A 23,406-nucleotide genomic window follows, 5' to 3' on the forward strand; every position below is an offset into this window, starting at 1 on the left:
AGGGAATGGATAGTCAATAGTTTAAAGGAACAGTAACACCAAAAAATGAAAGTATATAAAAGTAACAAATATAATGTGCTGCTGCCCTGCACTGTGTGTTTACTTCAGAAAATCTACTATAATTTATATAAATAAGCTGCCGTGTAGTATGGGGGCAGCCATTCCTGCACTGGTACAGCTGGGGTGTTTGCTACAGAAACCCTACTATAGTTTATATAAATACCCCGCTGTGTAGCCCCGGGGGCAGCCGTTCCTGCACTGGTACAGCTGGGGTGTTTGCTACAGAAACCCTACTATAGTTTATATAAATACCCTGCTGTGTAGCCCCGGGGGCAGCCGTTCCTGCACTGGTACAGCTGGGGTGTTTGCTACAGAAACCCTACTATAGTTTATATAAATACCTCGCTGTGTAGCCCCGGGGGCAGCTATTCCTGCACTGGTACAGCTGGGGTGTTTGCTACAGAAACCCTACTATAGTTTATATAAATACCCTACTGTGTATCCCCGGGGGCAGCCATTCCTGCACTGGTACAGCTGGGGTGTTTGCTACAGAAACCCTACTATAATTAATATAAATAAGCTGCAATGTAGCCCCGGGGGCAGCCATTCAAAGGAGAAAAGGCACAGGCACATGGCAGATAACAGATAAAACACTATTGTATTCTACAGAACTTGTCTGTTATCTGCTATGTAACCTGTGCCTTTTCTCCTTTTTTCCAGCTTGAATGGCTGCCCCCGTGGTTACACAGCAGCAACAGTGCATTATATTTTTATTACTTTAATGGAACAGTAACACCATAAAAATGAAAGTGTATAAAAGTAGCTAAAATATAATGTGCTGCTGCCCTGCACTGGTAAAAGTTGTGTGTTTACTTCAGAAAGTCTACTATAATTTATATAAATAAGCTGCTATGTAGCCATGGAGGCAGCCATACAAAGGAGAAAAGGCACAGGCACAGGCACATAGCAGATAACAGATAAAACACTATTGTATTCTATAGAACTTATCTGTTATCTGCTATGTAACCTGTGCCTTTTCTCCTTTTTTCCAGCTTGAATGGCTGCCCCCATGGCTACACAGCAGCTTTTTATATAAATTATAGTAGTGTTACTGTAGCAAACACACCAGTTTTACCAGTGCAGGACAACAGTGCATTATATTTTTAATACTTTAAAGCTCTTTCATTTTTTGGTGTTACTGTTCCTTTAAAGCTCTTTTATTTTTTGGTGTTACTGTTCCTTTAAGACTGAAGCTTTAAAACATTTGAAAAACTGCTGTAATTCAGCTGTAATGTTAGCTTAAACTTTAAACATGACTATGGGATTCTAGGGAAATCATTAGGAGTAGGAGTATAGATACAATTGTCTATCAGTTTATTATCAGTTCAGTGTTTTAAGTGCCCCTTCCTGGATGTATAAAAAAAATTAGCATATTAAAAACAGAGGAGTCGGAGTCGTTGAGTCGGAGTTGGAGTCGGAAGTATCAGAAACTGAGGAGTCGGAGAATTTATCTACCGACTCCACAGCCCTGATAACCCCCCCTTCCCCCAGCAGCCGATCAGCAGAACAATGGGAAGGGAGCAAGATAGCAGCTCCCAGTAGGTATCAGGATAGCGCTCAATAGTAAGAAATCCAAGTCCGGCTTGGGACTCCTCCAGTTACATGGGAGTAGGAGAAACAATAGGTTACCTGAAAGCAGTTCTAATGTGCAGCGATGGCTCCTTCCTTAAAGATCAGACTCAGGCACAATGCAATGAGATGGCTGCCTACACACTAATATTTCAAAAAAATGCATTTGTTGGTTCAAGCATATAATTTTAAATGGTAGAGTGAATTATTTGCTATGTAAACAGTGTAATTTAGAAATAAACAGTATACCATAAAATCGTGACAGTATCTTTTTAAGGCAGTTGCTTAGCTGTGTGTAGAATCCTTGGACTAATGGCAATTTTACTTGATGTCTGACTTTTTCCCATGGCTTACACGTGGTCTGAGGTGGTGTAAAATAATCGTGTAAAAAAAACAAAAAACATTTGGGCAGTGTATGGCAAAATATACAACTTTATAACTGCTAACTGACTTTTTTTTTTTTTTACCACTTACAGTTTTTATTAAAAAAGAAAAGAGGGGTTTTGGGTACAGAAAAAAAGAGGGAAAGGGTTAGTTAGCAGTTTCACTACCACCCGTGAACAAAGCATAGTAACGCATTTTATATCTTTGTTTACATACTTGTCATTTGTCACAATCGGTTTTTTTTTTTGTTGTTTTTTTTTAAGCTTAAACATTGTTTGTTTTACTTTTTTGACAGATTCACCATTGCATCATTAGCAAGTTATTCAGTGCAGTTGTCTGCATTACTACAATCATTATTGGTTGGTATCATGAGTGACAGAAAGGTGTTGTGGGGTAGTGAGTACCAGGCAGGAGAGAGGGAGAAAAGAAAAACCTAAAAGAAAAAGGATAGTAATGGGGAGGGAGGAAAGTAAAAAAGAGGAGTAATTATAAAAGCATAAAATCGTAACTATTTACAGTTTGGAACGGTTTTGTAGCGGCTGGGACCTGTTATTTTGCGGTGTGGGGGGTGTCTCTTCCTTGGTTATTTTGATTAGTAGCATGGTCCTAGGGTTAGGCTCTGATGGCCATGAGCAGTTGGGGGTCATTTTCATGTAGTAGCCAGGGCATCCAGATTTTTTCATAGGCTTCCATGTTGTTCCGTAGCATATATGAGAGCTTTTCATTAGTGGCTATGCAGATTATCTTTGCTTTCAGGGAATTTAATGGGAGTCCTGCTTTTTTCCAGTTGCTGGTGATTATCAATCTGGCAGCCATTAGTATGTGTTGGCTCAGCCTGTGTCCTGAATTTGTAAATCGGGGTGGTTATTTCCCCAGTAGCAGAGTTAGTGGATCTTTGGGGAACTGTGTGTGGAAGATTCTTGACAGCATATGGGTTACTGTATCCCAAAATTGTGAAACAATGCTGCATGGGACCAGATATGTTCTGTGGAGGATTTTGATGGAGGTTTCTCTCACCGTTACACAGGTGCTGCCTTTGTTGGCCATTTCGCCGCATTGGGCCCATTGCTTTGTTGTAAGGGTAGTGTTGAGGTCCCTCTCCCATTTTAGCATACTGTTGAGTTTTTTGCTGTTTAGAGGTGGTTGGTTGATTAGTTTATAGATCAGGCTGAGGGTTCCCGGTTGTAGCGGGGTTTGTCGGCATATAGCTTCCAGACCTGTAGAGCTTATAGTGTTGTGGTCTCCCTGTTTGGCTTGTTGTTGTATAAAGTGCGCTAGCTGTGAGGCCCTGAATTTTTCCTGTGGGGTAGGTTGGAATTTGTCCATTATTTGCGCTGCGGTAAGTGGTTTGTTGTGTGCAGTTAAGGAATGTAGATTAGTTACGCCTGAGTTGGTCCACCATGCAAAAGTTCGTTTTGATTGTCCGGGGGGAAAGTCTTGGTTATTTATCAGAGGTGTTAATGGGGATGGCTTGGAGATTAGGTGATGTCTTTGCCGTAGGGTTTGCCATAATTGTAGCATTTCCTTTGTGATTGGGGAGATATTTTCTAGACCGTTGGAGGGAATTTTTCGGAGCCATAGTATCTGTTGTAGGGAGTAGGGGTAGATAAGGTCATCCTCTATTTGTACCCATATGGGTTTACTTTGGCCTGCATGGGCAGGTGTAATCTGTGCCATTCTAGCTGCCCAGTAGTATTTCAGTAAGTTGGGGGTTGATAGGCCTCCGTTTGTTTTATGTAGATACATCGTCTGCTTTGCTATCCTTGGGTGTTTTTTGTTCCATATAAAGTTATTTATTTTGCTTTGGAGGTTGTGTAAGTCCTGGGTGGCTACTTTTATTGGCAGCGTTCTAAATAAGTAGAGCAGCTTGGGTAATGTGACCATTTTAGCACAGTGTATTCTCCCAATCCAGGAGATGTTATGTTTATCCCATGTTAATAAGTCATGCATTAGGAGTTTTATCAAGGGGGGGAAGTTCGCCTTATATAATGTTGTTAAGTTTGGGGTGAGTTTGACTCCTAAATATTGCATAGAGTCAGTTTGCATTTTAGCCAAAATTTACCTCTATAAGTTTCACCATATGCTTAGGTACATTACAGGGCAGCATTTCAGATTTATCCGGGTTAACTGTTAGCCCGGAGACTTTCGCAAAGTCTGCTAATGTTTTTACCAGATTAGGTAATGAGGTTAGTGGTTTTGTTACATGAAGCAAAAGGTCGTCGGCAAATAGAGATACTTTGTATTCTTTGTCTTTTACCTTTAGGCCTTGGATATCTCCATTCTCCCGGATTGCTCTGGCCAGTGGTTGCTAACTGACTTTTATTAATAAATTATATCCACAATTGCAATGGCATCAAATCACATGTAGAAGAAATACACAGTTTTATAAATATGCCATTTATTCACATCTTTGTTTGTTGTAAATCATTTTATACAGCTATCTAAATGGGCCTTGATCACTCAAGCAAAAAGACATTTACAGGAAAAGAGATTACAGTCCCTACTGAGACTGTGGAAACTAAAGGTATTTGGTCTGTTGGTCCATTGTACTTTTTCATTTGAGGATTAATTTCCTGTTCAGTGTTCTCTGCAGTTTTGCAGTCTCTTCAATAATACAATATCAAGGTTGACCAATATTATAACCCATTCTGGTAAGTGTTTGGATAAGGGTTAATGCACTTAGTCTTCTATTAATTGATAGTTCGTGTTGAGAAGTTCTTATGTATTGGTTGGTCTTTCCCATGCAGGACAGACCACATGGGCACTTTGCCTCCTGAAGGCAATATAATTCATCAAACACTTACAGATGATGCCAAGAGGCAGAGGTTAATGGACTTGTAAACCACACACACAAAAATGTAATCCGTGAACAGCCTCTTTGAAATCTTTCAATAACTGCCACTCTGTTGTCCAGAGGTTAATAGTAAGGCTGCAACATCTCCTTAATCACTTAGATTTTCTTCTCCTCCTGTAACCCACTCGCGCCCCCCTCAGGAATTTTTCTTTGACTTCTGGCTTGTAGGCATGCTCAGTTGTTCTAAGCTCAGATTACTAAACACGCCCTCCAGTCTAGCAGCCAGTAAAGAGATGGCATTGCTGGTTCTTATAGAAACTCAGCTCTAGCTGCCTGTTTCAATTATTGTCTCCCAACCAACTCTCCTGAGCTCAGCTCAAACAAAGCAGAACTTTTATCAAAGACAGTTCTGATTGTGTAAGTCTCTATTCTTGATGAAATGAATCATGTATAAGGGTCTGTGTGTGTATGCTGTTTGCAGATTTAAATGTATCCAATTATGTATCAGAGTAAAAATGGCCACCGGGTGAAATCTGCTATTTGCTTTAGGAAAATGTGGTGGTGCTGGCAAGTAGAGGGGATATATGCAGTACATATGATGCCATTTGGGTGGGGGAGACATGCCCAACTGATATACATTGTAGGCAAATGTAGGCTTTACACGTCCTTTATATATTGCTGTGGAAAAGTCATAGTCATATTCCCACATAAGACAGACCTTCTTAGAATACAAACCAAGTATTAGTGACTGCCTTTCTCTATCTCGCTCTCATAAATTGCCCACACAAAGATCTATTTGTGCTTTCCAATGCAAGTAATATTGGCACATGGTCCTTGCAGTCTGGCTTAGGGTACATCCCTTGGTTGCATCTCAGGTTATTGGTTAACTATAACTGTATTTTTTCAAGACAGGAATCTAAAATTGAGATACCTGGATTCCAATCTCTGGTATGCTGGGACAACAAGATATTTTATAAAGTTGAAAGAAGTCACTGTGCTTTGACCCCTTATTAATTCTTTTTTTGGCGAATATCACAAGTGTATCGTTCAATCACCTTTACTCTGCAGTACCGAGGAAAATGACAGGCTTGGGCTGTTCATAAGCTTATCCTAGGGAGACAAGTAAAGCATTACAGTACCCTGCAGTTTTCTGACAGTTGTAATGTCAGAAATGTCACTGCAAATCCAAGACAGGCACCATAACAAAGCAATCCTATTTTTTTCCTCTGGTTAGACACGGATTATTTTTTTTTCCACTTGTGGTATTATATTTTGTGTTACATTGTGCCTTGCATTGCACTGAGGTATCTGCCTTTCAGACACTGAATTTCACATGACAGATTATTTAATAGTTTTAAATGTTAACTAAGCTGCACAAATTCATATTGGTGGCAAAACAATCCTGTTGGGTTACTGTAATTTTAAAGGGATTCTGTCATGATTTTTATGGTGTACTTTTTATTTCTAAATTATACTGTGTATATAGCAAATACTCTACCACTTAAAATGTTATTCTTGAACCATCAATGTATTTTGTAGTTGTGGATTTCTTACTATTGAGTGCTATTCTGATATCTATAGGGAGCTGCTGTTTTTCTCCCTTCCCATTGTTCTGATGATCAGCTGCTGGGAGGGGAAAGGGGTATCACTCCAATTTGCAGCTCAACAGTAAAGTGTGACTGAAGTTTATCAAAGCACAGGTCACATAACTGTGGCACCCTGGGAAATGAAGAATATGTTTAGCCCAGGGGTGGCCAATACGTCAATCGCAGTCTACCAGTTGCTCTCATTAAAGTTCTGGTAGACTGCAAGTGACAATTTAAGAACGCATTCTCCTCCGTTCTTGAGGACGTGCAGAGAATGCATACTGTGGGGAATGCGCACATCCATTCTTGAGGACTCAGAGAATGTGTCTCGGGAGTGCGTATGTTGCATCTGGGAATGTGCGCCAAAAGGAAAGCGCGTCCAGAATAATGGAAGTGTACAATAACTGTGCTTTTAAACACAGTTACATACAGTAAATAGCGGCACTACCTCTGCCCTGATAAATACATTTAGCTTTTGATAAACTTGGTTATGTTTATAATGCTGACCCACAATTACTGAACAGGCTAACAATGACTTGCACTGCCCCTCATCGTTGTACTGAGCAGCCGATCCATTTGTACAGCATGCCAATTAAGTGAGAAGTTCTGCTGTGCACTAGCAGCTCATAAGAAACGTATTACTTCTCTACATCTGTAATAAATACAACTTTGCCTCTTTTTTAACAGACTTTGTTTTATTTTTTTTTCACTGGATGAGATACAATTTAGGAACTGTTACAGTTCTAATATATGCTCATTCTTCCTGCTATTATTTTCCATTCATCTTTTATTCACTCAAAATCAATATACTAACTGGGCATAGAGGGAATGGTAGTTAATAGCATGGAAAATAAATAGTAATTGCTATTGTGGTTAAAAGACTGACAGCAGAGAGATACTTTTTCTTGCTGTGCGATAGATGGCGTGCTGTTTTTATTGAGGTAGATCTCATGGCGGTGGCCAAGTGGCAAGAGTAAATCACGGGGTGACAAAGTCTGGGCACCCCTGGTCTAGCCCCATGTGAAATTTCAAAATTAAATATAAAAAATCTGTTTGTGCTTTAAAAAATGGATTCTACTGTATTCTGCTGGAGAAGCTCTATTAACTGATGTGTTTTGGAAAAATAATTAAAAAAAAAAAAAAGCATAACACAAATTGGTTGGGGTTTTTGCACATTATAATTAAACCACTGCTGGTGACCACCATATATGCACACAAATTACAGTTTGGGGCTCCTGTTCTGCACTGCAGGAAGAGTGGAACTAGTCTATTGGCGGGTTTTGGACACTTATCTTGCTTATTCTTTCCCTTGTAGTACTTTTAAACCCAAGCCTCTTGGTATATATTATATAAATTGCAATAGATCTGAATTTCTGTAACTTCTAAAATTAGTCTTAACTGTCATGAGGATGTGGCTTAGCAAATCAATTCAATAAATTAAGACTTTCATGTCAAGGAAGAACATTTATATGTAGTAGAAAGAAAGAAATTATAGACATCTTGGTTTAGAAGAAAAATGTAGGTTTCAAGCAGTACTAGTCCTTTATAAAGAAAATGTATTTTCTTTAACAAAATATCAAAGTGCAGGCTGACAATCCATCCCTACACGGATAGTTGAAGATCTTTTTAAACATGGGGCGGATTGTCAGCCTGGGCTTGCCTTAAAGATAAGTCAGATTCTTGATTTCTAAAAGTAGCAACAATGGAGCCCCCTCTCTCTGTCACCTGTAACAAGGGCATTTCTATATATTTAATCAAAAGCATTTAGTGGTATTTATTTTTCTTTTCTAATGTTTTATTTAAAGGAGAAGGAAAGGCATTTTGCCATTTCACTGCCAATAGATTAGCCCTATTAGTGGCACTTAGAATGCTATATTTATTCTGCAGAAAGCTTTACCATACCTAAGTAAACAGCCCTAGAAGCTCCCTCCATTTGTTCAAGATAGCAGCTGCCATTTTAGCTTGGTCTCAGTAGCTTTGGTGCTCTAATGTTGGTAGCTCAGATAACACATTCTTATGGGAGGGGCAGTGAGTTCTTATGAATTCTTATGGGAGAGGTAGAGAGCAGAGAGCTGTGCAGACTTGTGCCCCAAACCTGAGTGAGTCCTAAAGTAGAGGAAGTCTGATAACAAAGAATATGTTTACAAAAAAGGAAACAAGAAATCCTGTTTCTTCAGTGCAGCGTTTCTGTGAGTGCTTATGCCTGTATTTACATAGACCTTTCTGATAAAGCTTACTTAGTTTTACCTTTACTTCTCCTTTAAGGAGTGGGACTAATGGAGATTGTCATGGAACCTGATATGAGCTGCGGAGAAGAGGCAGCTGCTGCAGTTCGAGAACTTCAACTTATCTTGCAAGCACTAGGAACATGCAATGCAAACATGTCAGGTAAAATGTTCATTTATATCATAAGGTTAACTAACTAAAATAAAATACATTGAACATCTGCTTTGGTAAACGGGAAACATACAACATAAGTAAAAACATTGCTGTAGACTAACTTTATACCCTCAGTTGCGCAACACACCTCAGTATATAACATACTCTTAAATAAATCAACTAAAAAGTACTTTTTAAAATTAATTAATTAACAAAGGATGTGTTTTATATTTTGATTTGTTGGTTATTATTGCACAACTGAGGGAATATCGTTAATCTGCAACCCCCCATTCCCCAATATGACTGCAAGCGGTATATTGACTTTTGGTAGTTTGGGGTCTATACACTATTATTATGTATAGGAGATATTTTACTGGTCACTCTTCAGTGATACTTACTGTCCCAGTGGCTGACTTACCCAGGCAGTTTCATGGCTTTACAGAGCAATAACTATTGAAAGCTGGTTTAATACTATATGAACAGATACATTAACTTTGGCTAGACAACTGCTTAATTTGTTTGTTAAAGAGACCTGTCACCCAGACAGAAAAAGCTGTGTAATAAAAGTCCTTTTCAAATTTAACATGAAACCCAAATTACTTTTTTTTATTAACACATCCAAACCCATTATAAATGTGTTTAAAAATCCCAGCTGTCAATCTTATATTGCCTGCCCTGCCTCTATGCCTTAGGCATAGAGCTAGGGCAGACAACTTTTTTCACTTTCCCCCTCCCTCCTCACCATCTAATTTTGTAGCCAGTGCATGGGCATGTGCATCAGGTCCCCCCTTCTGGCGCATACACAAGATTTTGGGGTCATAAAAAGTTTCCCTTAATAAACGACATCCACAAAATGGCCCCTGCCTGCTGGCTGTGATTGTGTAATTCCAAGACTGAAGAAAACAAGATTTATATTATTTATAAAGTGTATTTTTCTTGACAAACACAACAGAAGAGAATTTGTAATTATTTCTTAGGGTGACAGGTCCCCTTTAATGAATAGAAAGTAGACTAAAGCGACACTTGGAAATAAAAAAAAGTTTTTTTTTTTAATCCTTTAATTGTGACAGATTTTCCTCTGTCATAAATCGTGTTTGACTCATGTTTAAACAAGAGAGAACACATGGTGTGTGAGAATCCTGTTACAGAGTAGAAGTCTTTGAAGCATTCCTCATTATATGTAGTTGTAAAGATCTACCTAATTGGCAGATAGAAGTATTAAAGCCGAATATGCAACAAAAAGAAAACACTTCAACAATCCTATATGCATCTGGAGTCACATCAAAAATGGTGTTAGGCCAATAATAACATTTGTTAAGCAAGTGAGTCAAAGCAAGTCAGACCTTAATTTGAAAACATGACCTGCTTTATTTCTAAAGGCTGAAAGCCTTCTAATTGATTTCATTCAGATGTGAAAACATAACAAGAGGAAAATTAATTTATCACCGTGAAAGTGGTACATCTATTTCAGCTTTTAGTTATCCAAAATGTTAACATCTAACAATATTAACATCTCATCTCTCAAGGACAGAGAAAGGAAAAATGAAAGTTCAGGTATTGTGCTTTAATGCTTTATTTTCAAGTGGATAATATTTATTTTCTACTGTATTTCCTTTATGGGTCATTTTTTTGCGGTCATTTTGAATTCTATGTATGTGCTAACAATATCATTTAATTGCAAGGTGGGATTCAGGCAGCTTTTAGCAAAATCGGATCACTCATATGACCATTATCTGAAACAGAGACCTGCAGATATCAGCTTTTACTGGCTGGATAAAATACTCAGTGTAACCCCCTTTGTAGGAAAATAGTACTTTATTAGTGCTTTAGCAAGTCAACCAGAATGTCTAACGCAGCTTCGTTCTCCATTCCACCATTTCAAAAGAGAAGGAATATTTCCCTGCAGATTCAGAGCTAATTGTTGTCCAATTACTTGTATGGCACAGAGTGACTTCCAAGTCTATAAGCCACATGGCTGGCACATTCTGCAGCTGGGAGTATGGGTGGCTTTTTGCATATTTTAAAGAACAGATTAATGCCACCACTGTGTAGGCATATCTGTACTATACATTAGTATATATGTATTTGTTTGTAACATTTTCAAGTTTTCAGCGACAAAAAGCCCGACCCAAAAAAAGTTGCAGTTTAGTGAATTCCCCCCTTAAAGTCCAAAAGTTCATTCAGCATTCATCAGTATTTTGTGCAAGCAGCAAATCTTATAATCCAATAGTCAAAATTTCGACTCACTAAACATCATACCCAAAATATGTGTAATGAAAAGGTCAGCATAACCGCCCTCATGATATAGGCATAGATCCGTACTCTGCAAATGTCAGCATTACCCTTGTGATGAAAAAGTGCATGGATAATGCAAAACACATTAATAAATTAAACGTTAGCCTCATTAGGAGCAGTGTTCATAAGTGAATACATTTCTTAGAAAAGTAAAACCAAAACTTGCTTAAGCATTGAGAATCTGTACCCACTAACAACCTGTCCTCAAAGAAGGCTTTGTAATACTTGTAATGCAATTTCTCTCCTATTAGCTTGAATTGGTAGGATACATTATTGACTAGATTTCTGCATTGATGGGGGTGGTATTTGAATCACTTCAAATTGTGTTACAGGGAGGTCAGTAAGAATGGCTTTCTACAATCTTGGGACCAGGTAATGGTATTGCCAAGAGTCACACAGTTCCAGAGCCTTCTTTCTTTCTGTATTAAAACGATTATTTACCCATAATTACATAGGTTCCTCTTACAAAACAAGCATGCAGATTGTTCCTTGCACAGAATTTTTAGAAACATGTCTCCCTATATACGCTGTTTGCTTTTCAACTTCCATGTACTTTCAAGTATATTTAGAACATAATTAATTGAGCCAAACCCTGCCATAACGTTAATGTATTTTTATTTTTAGAGGGTCAGATGAGAGTTGATGCAAACATTTCAGTACATCGACCCGGGGAGCCATATGGAGTGAGGACCGAGGTTAAAAACATTAATAGCGCACGATTTTTAGCAAAAGCCATTGGTAATTATTTAAGTGTTTCGTAAATATATCTTTCTTTTCTCTTGTAAGATACTGAAATTGCTGTAATGTGGATAAAGCCTAAAATTTTACATTTAAGTGCACTTATTTGCAACAAAATAATGTATTTTTATTTCTAATAAGCAATGTTCAAACTTTTTTAGGGTTATGTATTAATAGGCACTACATTTGCCCAGGTGCAATAACCCAGGTGCAATGAATCATCGGGTGCCGTTTACTTTGAACCTCTTTTAAAGAAAACATCTTATTGGTTGTTACAAGTTACTGCACCCGGCCAAACCTGGTGCCTTTTATTAAGTATGGGAGCTTAAGTTTTATTTTAGATTGCAAAGGTATACTCAAACCCATTTTTCCACTAACATTTTAATGTTTTATATCTCTAGATTATGAAATTCAGAGGCAGGTTGATGTTCTCGAAAATGGGGGAACAAATTTGAATGAAACAAGAGCATTCGATTACAAACTTGGGTAAGAGTAAATTTTGCCCTTTTTAAAAACATTGAGGGAGTACAGTATAAGGCTTACAGTCAAGCAATTACATAACTTTAAACTTATTTTTCAGCCATGGGGGAAAAGTCATGCCTATATTATTCGTTATCTTTTGTGGGCATTGCTTACCTTTTGGGATTTTTTCAGTCAGAATTAAAGGTGAGAAGTCAGTCAATCAAAATGAATGAGAGGCTGTCATCAATGATGTGCCTCAAAGTGAGGCCAATATAGTTTTTTATATACCTTCCCTTGTTGCATACTTACAGCTGTAATTACAAAAGAAAGAGTGTTTTTCCTGTTTTCATATACTTGTCACAAAAGAATCACTCGCTATTGGTGTTTGACATTACACAACTGACATTATATAATACCCCTCTTTTGACTGCAACTTGGGTCAGATTAGTTAACCCTTGGTAATTTGCATTCGGAAATTGCACTTTTCACACTGCACTGCACTTGTAAATGACCCTTGATATCTCCCTTTTAATAGATAAAATGAAGAAATGCACAGTCAGCAAAATAATACAGTACAATAATTCAAACGCTTCAAGGAAAAGGAAAACTTCTCTGGCGTTTTATTGCCAATCGATTAGTCATAATAGTACAAGCTAGAACACTATATTTATTCTGCAGAATGCTTTACCATACCTGAGTAAACAGCCCTAGAAGCAGCAGCCATTTTAGCTTGGTCTGACTTGACTTCACCAGACAGCAGCATACAGACAGAAAACAGCTCTCAGATTACAGCTGAGAGGGGAGGGGGAGAGAGGAGCAAACTGAGCAGGCTTGTGCCGTGCCCTTAATGATTTTTCTGAGAAAAAGGAAATAAATATGGTGTTTTTTTCGGTGAGGACTCGGGGCAGCAGTTCTATAAGTGTTTATAGCTGTATTTACATAGACCTTTCAGATAAAGCTAACTTAGTTTTTACCTTTCCTTCTCCTTTAAGCTGCAGTAGATATATGGAAGGACCACTGCACCTTTATGTTTTACAAAGATTTGTGCATAATAAATTTAATCCCTGTGTAGGCATTGATTTAAGTTATCTGTCATCACAGGCTATAAGGAGTTATCCATGTTATGAAAAGTTCAGTTTATTGGTTTGTTCTGTTGATCATGCCTTCAGTGATGTCCTGTCATACCTCTTTACACTTTATAATGGGGTTGCAAACTCAATAAAGCTGATGCCACATCACTGATTACTTAATTCTGATGCGAATTGCATTGGTTTCTAAACTGCAATGTATTGACAATCTGAATTATTTACTAATCAGCCTTTTATTCTGACATTTATATTCTGTATATACAGTATATTGTGAGTGGGTTCCTAAGCTCAGTAAGTGACAGCAGCACTTTATTACTTTCCACTTATTAACGGTTAATGATCCATGGAAATTAGGGTGTGACGGTGATGGGGCGGGTGTGACGGTGATGGGGCGGGTGTGACGGTGAAGGGGCGGGTGTGACGGTGATGGGGCGGGTGTGACGGTGATGGGGCGGGTGTGACGGTGATGGGGCGGGTGTGACGGTGATGGGGCGGGTGTGACGGTGATGGGGCGGGTGTGACGGTGATGGGGCGGGTGTGACGGTGATGGGGCGGGTGTGACGGTGATGGGGCGGGTGTGACGGTGATGGGCGGGTGTGACGGTGATGGGGCGGGTGGGTGTGACGGTGATCGGGTGGGTGTGACGGTGATCGGGTGGGTGTGACGGTGATGGGGCGGGTGGGTGTGACGGTGATGGGGCGGGGGGTGGGTGTGACGGTGATGGGGCGGGGGGGTGGGTGTGACGGTGATGGGGCGGGGGGGTGCGTGTGACGGTGATGGGGCGGGGGGGTGCGTGTGACGGTGATGGGGCGGGGGGGTGCGTGTGACGGTGATGGGGCGGGGGGGTGCGTGTGTCTGTGATGGGGCGGGGGGGTGCGTGTGTCTGTGATGGGGCGGGTGCGTGTGTCTGTGATGGGGCGGGTGGGGGCGGGTTGTTGCGTGTGTCTGTGATGGGGTGGGTGCGTGTGTCTGTGATGGGGGGTGGGTGTGACGGGGCGAGGGGGTGGGTGTGACGGTGATGGGGCGGGTCCAACTATTTATCCCCCTTTTTTAATCTAAAATTAGGGTTTTTTGGCCAAAGATCTTTCAGAAGGAGTGAGCTCTTACCTCTCATCACAGTGGCAACCAATGGACTGAACCAACTGTCACACCCCTAAGTATGAAGTCAGCTCTCATCACAGAGCCAACCCATTATTATGTTGGGTTGAAAACCCCAAAATACTGTTCTTCGACTTAGCTTATTCTTCCGCTTCTTTTTCTTCTTCTTATTCTTAGCGCCCCCCATTTTATAAACGTTACTCCTCGTACAGTTTTAGGGGTACAACTCCCAAACTCCCCACACTTCTTCGCCCTATAGCGGAGCAGGTTGCTTGTGCTTTTCTAAGCGATCCCGCCCCTCGTATTTTTGTGGCGCCGCTCCGAACCCCCCAATTTTCCCATTGACTTTGACAGGGAAGATTTTCAAACTGCTGCCACTCTTACAGCTTTGAAGCTAAACCCCCCAAACTTGAATAACATAATCATGGGGTCACCCCGAATGAAGCAGCAACATTTGTTGGATGACTCCAAAGTGGGAGGGGCCAACAACAGCCAATCAAATTTTAATCATTGACTTTAATGGAGAAATTGAAACTGCTGCCAATCTTACAGCTTTGAGGCTACACTCCCCAAACTTGAATCACATAGTCATGGGGTCAGCCTGAATGAAAATAGGATGATTATTGGATGCCCAAAAGTGGGCGGAGCTGTGAACCGCCAATCAGATTTTACCTATTGATTTGGCGGAAATTCAACCTGCTCTCACAGTAATAACACCGGGGTCCCCAAACTTTTTACACTTGGTCACTAGGGGACTGCAGTTTAAGTTTTGAAAAGTGGGCGGAGCCACCAGCAGCCAATCAAATTTCACCTATTGATTTTTATTGGTTTAATGCCAAATTTTCCAAACTTTGCACAGGCAGTCACTGGGTGACTACGCATTCAGGTTTTGGTTTTTTTTGTTTTGTTTTTTAAACTGCAAAGTGGGAGGGGCCAACAACAGCCAATCATATTGTACCCATTGACTTTTATGGGGAAATTGAAACTGCTGCCAAACTTACAGCTTTGAGGCCACACTCCCCAAACTTGAATCACACCGTCATGGGCTCAGCCTGAATGAAAATATGATGATTGTTGGATGCCCAAAAGTGGGCGGAGATGTGAACAGCCAATCAGATTTTACCTATTGACTTGGCAGAAATCCAACCTGCTGCCATTCTCACAGTAATAACACCTGGGTCCCCAAACTTTGCAGAGTTAGGCACTAGGGGACTGCAATTTTAGTTTTGAAAAGTGGGCGGAGCCACCAACAACCAATCAGATTTCACCTATTGAATTTTATTGGTTTGATGCCAGGGTTCCCAAACTTTGCATAGTCAGACACTGGGTGACTACGCATTTAAGGTTTTTTGTATTTTTGTAAGTGGGTGGAGCCACCAACAGCCAATCAGATTTTACCTATTGACTCTAAATGGTGAAACTCAACCTGCTGCCATTCTCACAGTATTAACACCAGGGTCCCCAAACTTTTCCCAGTTGGTCACTAGAGGACTACAGTTTTAGTTTTGAAAAAGTGGGCGGGGCCACCTACAGCCAATCAGATTTCACCTAATGAATTTTATTGGTTTGATGCCACAGTTCGCAAACTTTGCACAGTCAGTCACTGCGTGACTTTGTACTCAAGGTTAGAAACAGTGGGCAGGGCCGCCAAAAGCCAATCACATTTCTTTCATTGTTTTCAGTGGGAAAATTTTAACTGCTGCCTTTCTCACATGTTTAATGTCAGGGTCCCCAAACTTTGCACAGTTTGTCACTAGGTGACTATGTTCCAAGTTTAGAAAAGTGGGTGGGGCCAACAACAACCAATTAGATTCTTTAAATATTAATACTAAGGTCCCCAAACTTTGCAGAGCTAGTCACCTGGTAACTGCAGTTCAGAGTTAGAAAAAGTGGGTGGAGCCAACAACAGCCAATCAGATTTTACCTATTGATTTTCAGTGGGAAATTCAACCTTATGCCATTCTCACAGTATTAACACCAGGGTCACTAGGGAACTGCATGTTTAGGTTTTAAAAAGTGGGTGGAGCCACCAACAGCCAATCCATTTCCACCCATTAGATGTCATTGGTTTACATTTAAACTGATGCCATTATATAAATATTAATTCCAGGGTTGTTAAAGTTTCCAGAGTTAGTCACTGGGTATTTGCCATTCAAAGTTAGAAAAAAGTGGGCGGAGCCACCAACAGCCAATCACATTTCACCTATTTACTTTCAATGGTGAAGTGTAAAATGCTGTCATTCAGCATTTAAGTTGCTGCCATTCAGACACTATTAAAACCAGGGTTCCCAAACTTTGCACAGTGGTTTTTACTGTATAACTGTGGTCCAAGGTTAGAGAAAGACTTCATGTTTTTCAACCCAACATGAAGTTTGTTCTCAAACTTCCCTTTCTAGTTACATCTGATCTCTTTTTTTGGGTTGTCCTCAGTCCCAAACTGGCATCCTGCGGATTCTGGCAAATTCCAGAGGGGTTACTATAAGAAAGCATAGGCAGTCACTGTTAATTGGGCTGGTGGGTCTGTTTGGACCTCTTTGTATTTGAAATGCCAGGGCCTATTTTGAATCCTAGTCCAAGCCTGTTTGTCTTCCCTATGTAAGCCAAGTTGCATGGACATTTTACTATAGAAATGCATGAGCATGCATTTTCACACCAAAATCCAATCCATGTGTTTGCACCCAGGCCGATGCAGTTCCTGTAAGCACAGACTCACTAACAAGTTGTAGCCAGCGGATTGCTAATTCTTAATGTGCATTTATCCACAGGCTGAGAATCACATGTAAATAAAAGTTTAAAGGCAAGTTTCTTACCAGTATGGGGATGTGTGAAATAACTGCCTTGGGGTATTATTATACTGTTCAAACATGGGTATATTCTGCTTTTGTCTATAATGCAACCATTTGTCCAGAATTATCTAGTAAGCCTACATCTGCTTTTACTTAAAGATCTTCTAGGTTTCTCTCTTTTTTACTGTTAGAGATGAACATAAAATGGGATCAAACATAGCTCTCTACAGCTCTATAAAATGTTAACCTATCATAAAAATAAGACATTTCTTCAAGGAATTTTGATGAACAGATACAAACTACAAAATGTTTTTACTTTATGATTGTATTATTCTTTAGCCACAACTTACAATCACATTGTTTAAAATACATAAACACAAAACTGACACTGCAGTATCACATTTCTAACAGATGCAGAAATGCCATCATCGGGATATCTGGTACCGGGGATGGTACTTTTCCTAAATTAGAAATCTGAAACTGCCATGTAAATATTATGTGTATATCTAGTTTCCACACTGCTCATATAGCTATTTCTATATGGCACTATGGAAATGTTCTGAGGCAACCATGATTAACCTATACCTTAGTAAACTAAAAGGAAAATATCATTAGAGCTAAATTTGCCCATGGCCAGTAACTCATAGCAACCAATCAGTTAGTTGGCTTTATTTCAGCCAGCTGCAGGTACAACAATGAATGCAACAGTTTGATTGGTAGCCATAGATTACTTTCCACAGGAAGATTTGCCCAGTGTTGATAAATGATCCATACCCCCCCCCCCCCTTGTATTTAAAGAATAAGTAAACCTTTTTTTTTTTTTTCTATCAGTACATTTACTCTAAACAGCATCCAGAATTACCTACCTTTGTCCCTGCACTCAGTCAGCCTGTCTGCTGAGTTAGAAGTTGAAATCCCCTACTCATTTCCTTTGCTTCCTTGTGCAGAGTGAAGCCCCGCCCCCACTTCCTGTTCAGTTCCCTTATCACTTTGAATACTGTAGTCGAAGTGGAGAGCCTTCTGTGCATGCCTGGAGGCAGCAGGAGCCAGTCTGTACATGAGCAAGGTTTTATTTGTTTTGTTTTTTTGATGAGGCAACTGATCAGGAAGTGGGGCGGGGCTTCACTCTGCACAAGGAAGCAAAGGAAATGAGTAGGAGATTTCAACTTCTAACTCAGGAGCCAGTTCAGACTGAATGCAGGGACAGAGGTAGATAGTTCTGGAGGCTGTTTAGCTTAATTTTACTGATATAAAAAAAAGGTTTACTTATTCTTGTCTGCTTATGCATTGGCAATTTAATACTTGACTTAGGCACATGGGGCAATATAACAGTGTTTTGATCTTCGTGGATGTTCTGTGGAAAGGGCCACAATGTCAATATTTGGGAGAATTGATCTTACATTCATTAGCAAAAGATGCAGACTAAACAGACTATATTGGAGCACATTATCTTGTATATTTATCTAACTGTATAGTAATATAGGGCATAATGTACTCTTATTATAAAAATGTAATAATATTACAATTTACCAAGAAGTCCTATGACAATATAAATGTACAAAGTCTCAGCCTTAGTGCTTTTACACAAGATCTGCTTCAGCTTAAGCATGTAACTTATAACTTACTTTGCTTCAAATAGATGCAGAAGGAAGCTTTCTGGCTTAAAAATGCCAATTCTTTATTGCCCGATAAGATGCTTTGTTGTATTTATTTGCAAATTTTCATGTTTTTTTTTAAATTCAGTATAGTTTAAAATTTTACCAGCCATTGATAGACTGGATTAAATCTCTCTGTTCCATAAAATTGCCTATGCTGTATGCACAAGATTCCTTTTACTTCCTAAAGCTTTAATATGGTAATCATTTTATAGGTTTCTATCATTGTTTTTTTTTTTTGTTTTTTTTAGGGCCACAATACCTATGCGGGATAAAGAAGGAAAGCAAGATTACCGGTTGGTATTTAAATAATTTTAGCATGTTTTAATAATTCATAGAAAACTTAATGTACCACGCTGAGTATATTTTTTGCTTTTACAAGCATAGCTGCTGTCAGCAGTACAGAAAGAAAATGAGAACAAAATAGTAGAGTAGAACACAATGCTATTTTAAGGTTAGCTGCTCAATAAAATAAAGAAGGTTGTGACTCAGGACAGTTTTGTGTTGCTTAACTGGCAATATATGCTGCTTTATGTCTTGGGACACTTTCTGCAAGCCAACCATAACTTGCCCTCAATAAAATTTGAAAACTTGTAGGAATGAAAATATTGATAAGAGTAGAATTCTTAGATAAGAAAACAGCATTTGTTAAAACTACAGATCGTTTTTTTTTTTGTTGTTTTTTTTTTTTACATTTTTATTTATTAAATTTCTTTTGTATTTGTTTTTGAAGGTTTATGCCAGAGCCGAATCTTCCTCCACTGGTCCTTTATGATTCAAACTCCTTGCCAGCTAATGCAGACCCAGATCAAATTATTAATATTGATTTGATCAGGAAAAATCAACCAGAGCTCCCTAGTGTTATCAGAGAAAGGCTTGTTGAACAATATGGGATATTACCAGAACAGAGTTTTATTCTAGTGGTAAGTCAAAAAAAAAAAAAAAGAAATACTGTTTATACTTGAATTGTAAGCACTGCAATACTAACTATACATAGCTGGCCTTATATGGGAAGATACACTCGTTTTGGGAGGTTTCAAACCCAGTGGATTTTTCCCCAATATGCCCACCTTCAGATGGGAGATATGGCATTGATCCAGTTGTTCAGCCGTCAGGCCAAATGGTCAGATCACCTTGACGGTATGCAGCCCGTCAGAGTAAAAATTGCATCAATGAGCCAATGCCCTCCTCGTCCCAACAGGATTTTTAAACCTGCCCGATCGACAGTTGGCCATTTTTGGCCTCATTAACCTTTATGTTGCATATAGGAAGAGGTGTGTAATGAAATACCTTCATCTTTTTTTTTTTTTTTTTTTAATAAATTGCCAAAACTGCACGAGTCAACTGAATGAAAGTTGGCATGCAAAGCCCCATGGGAAAAAAAAAATCTGTTTGTATGCGCGGGAGAAACTGAGATGGGAGAACTGTGAACGTGAAGTTTTTTTCTTTTTTTTTATTGGAGAAGGACTCCAGGTTTACTCTGCTTCAGCCAGCGCTACTCAATCCCTGCATCCTCCTCTTTGTGAATGGAGGAGTTTTAGTGAAATGCACCATTTCCCCCTGCAGTCCCCATCCTGTGCCTGTGTCCGCACCAGGCAGTCATGTTGGGGCACACGTATTATGCACATGTGCGCCAACCAACATGGTCGCCCGCACCAGGAGCCCAGTGCTGGCGGGGGGAGTTTTTTTTTTTTTAAAAAACTTGTTTCCTCCTATAAATGTGCAGCCTCTATTTACCCACACCTTTGGGGGGAAACAATATAGGGGTGATGATTGATGATGATGCTTTTCAGATGCTCAAGATGGGTCATCACTAATGGAATGGGAATAGAGTGGAAGTAGGGTCTGTGTGCACGGTGGGAAGAACAGTGCGAATAAAACAAAGATTGTGTAGCCAGTGCATGGGCATCTGGTCCTCCATTCTATAAAATAAACAAGATTTTGGCATGTCAGCTGTTTTATTTCAGCTACTTCATAGAGTGGTGCCCTTCTGTAAAATAAGATGTACAGGTATGGGACCCGTTGTCCAGAATGCACGAGACCTGGGATTTTCCAGATAAGGGCTCTCTCCTACCTTAAATCTACTAAAAAAAATATTTAAACAGTAATTAAACCCAATAGGAATGTTTTGCCTCCAATAAGGATTAATTATATCTTAGTTGGGATCAAGTACAAGGTACAGTTTTTTATTACAGAGAAAAAGGAAACCATTTTTAAAAATGTGAATTATTTGAATACAATGGAGTCTGTGTGAGATTACCTTTCCGTAATTCGGAACTTAAGGGATAAGGGATCCCATACCTGTACACTCTTTACCCAATATATTGTAAATTAAGGTTCTTCTTTTCAAAAATATTGTATATTTGAATATATATATATATTTATTTATTTTCTGATCTTTTCAACAATGTCTTTTTAATACCCTAATTCTATTGAAGTTGCATACATATGTCTTGCTTGGACATATCGAGAACATTACATGCACATATCAAGAACATTGCATGCACATTGAATTTTTAAACTATGCATGAAAAATATTTTGGGCACACAACTAAAATAAATTATTTTACATAGTTTTTTTTACACTAATAATGAAGAACAGCTTCAGGGCTTTGAACTGTTTTAGTTGTAAGATGTAAAAATAATTATCAGATAACGAAAAAGAGGAGTTCAGGGTAGGTTAAATTAAGCATGAATAGGGGTTATGCCCCCATTTACAGAATATGCACTGTCATAATAGGCCAAGGCTTGTTATGTGTTCTAACTGCAGTTTATGATTGCAGGATTGTGTTGGTGTGTATTGAAATGGAAGTGTACTTAGTAGACTGAACTATGTTGAAGAAGAACTGTCCTTCAGTGTAGCATGATGTTGTATTTATGCTAGTCTAAAATTTCATTTCAAGAGCCAGAATGTTTCAGAAAGAGAGACACTTGAAGCATAATTCGTAGGTATTTCCATTACTTCTTACAGTTCAGTAAACTGCAGTGGCTAGAAAAATGCCTCCTTTAGCCTCATGCTTCAGCAGTTTCCATGACAACCTGTTGTCACTTATTGTTTTTTAAAAAGAATGTGAAAGACTACTGAAGCATACTAGAAAAGGTCCACAAAAGGTGCACTCGTATTTAAATGGCTTATCGGGCATTTCACGATATGCAAGCAGAATATAAAAATATGTCAGACACTGCTAATTAAATTTATTTTACAATTGAATTGTCTCTCTTCCCAGAAGATCCTGATTAAGTTCTTCTGAGAAATGAAATATTGCTGTCACATAAGTTGCATGATCTTACGGTTTAATGTTCCTGTGTTTAATATCTTAAGTAGCATTGCAGATATGTACAAACAGGTCTCTTTTTTTGGAACAACTTTAGAAGATTACTATATTCTACTATGCCATTGTTTAAATCTTCAGTTTTCATTATGGTTGCAACTGTTGGATAAGATCCAAAACAGGCACATCTCAAAAAGCACCATTAACCTTCTCGGAAAGTATCCAGAAAAGAAGATAAAGTAGTTTTTCTTACTATAGATACCACCTATAATCTTTTAAAAGTGTGTGTTTTAATTGTGGCAAAATGAAAGGAATACAAAATGTAAAGTTGATCATGACAGACTCAAAAATCTGTCTTTAGACATCATAGCACATGAAATAGTGAAAGTGTCAACTTGAGTTTCAAGACCAAATATGAAGGCCTCACTTTGAAGTACTTGTCTGTTCTCTGCATTAAAGGAATACTGTAATGGAAAACGTGTTCTTTTCAAAACGCATCAGTTAATAGAGCTGAACCCTGCATTGCAATCCCTTTTTCAAAATCGTGAACAGATTTTTTTATAATTAGTTTTGAAATTACACATGGGGCTAGCCTTATTCTTCACTTCCCAGGGTGCCACAGCCATGTGACCTGTGCTCTGATAAACTTCAGTCACACTTTACTGCTGAGCTGCAAGTTGGAGTGATATCCCCCCCCTCCCAGCAGCCGATCAGCAGAAAAATGGGAAGGGAGCAAGATTGCAGCTCCCAGTAGATATCAGAATAGCGCTCAATAGTAAGAAATTCAAGTTTGGCTTGGGACTCCTCCAGTTACATGGGAGTAGGAAAAACAATAGGTTACCTGAAAGCAGTTCTAATGTGTAGCGCTGGCTCCTTTTGAAAGCTCAGACTCAGGCACAATGCACTGAGATGGCGCCTACACACCAATATTACAGCTAAAGCTACAAAAGGAAGTTTGAGAACAAACTTCATGTTGGGTTGAAAAATGTGAAGTCACTGAATGAAATCTGATCTGTTGTTGGCTCCACCCTCTTGTTTAATTTAAATTTCCCCACTGAAAGTCAATGAAAGTGACATTTAATTGGCGGTTGGTGGCTCCGCCCCCTTTTTCTAATCTAGAACTGCAGTTACCCAGTGACTGACTCTGCAAAGTTTAGGGACCCTAGGATTAATAGTTAAAGAACAGCAGCAGTTTAAATTTAAACCAATAAAAGTCAATAGGTGAATTGCGATTGGTGGG

General features: G+C 39.1%; 1 protein-coding gene across 2 annotated transcripts in view; it reads left to right on the forward strand.

Annotated features, from left to right (window-relative positions):
- gatb (glutamyl-tRNA(Gln) amidotransferase, subunit B) overlaps positions 1-23,406 on the forward strand; it is a 66,191-nt gene that overhangs the window by 20,976 nt on the left and 21,809 nt on the right. For both annotated transcript variants that reach the window (XM_002933496.5, XM_012955609.3), the window contains 5 exons: positions 8,659-8,781; positions 11,692-11,805; positions 12,207-12,291; positions 19,146-19,190; positions 19,628-19,817. In XM_002933496.5, coding sequence (XP_002933542.2) covers positions 8,659-8,781; positions 11,692-11,805; positions 12,207-12,291; positions 19,146-19,190; positions 19,628-19,817 — 557 coding nt within the window. The remainder of the gene's footprint in view (positions 1-8,658; positions 8,782-11,691; positions 11,806-12,206; positions 12,292-19,145; positions 19,191-19,627; positions 19,818-23,406) is intronic.

The sequence above is a fragment of the Xenopus tropicalis genome, chromosome 1 (genome assembly GCF_000004195.4).
Source record: "Xenopus tropicalis strain Nigerian chromosome 1, UCB_Xtro_10.0, whole genome shotgun sequence".
Lineage (NCBI taxonomy): Eukaryota > Metazoa > Chordata > Amphibia > Anura > Pipidae > Xenopus > Xenopus tropicalis.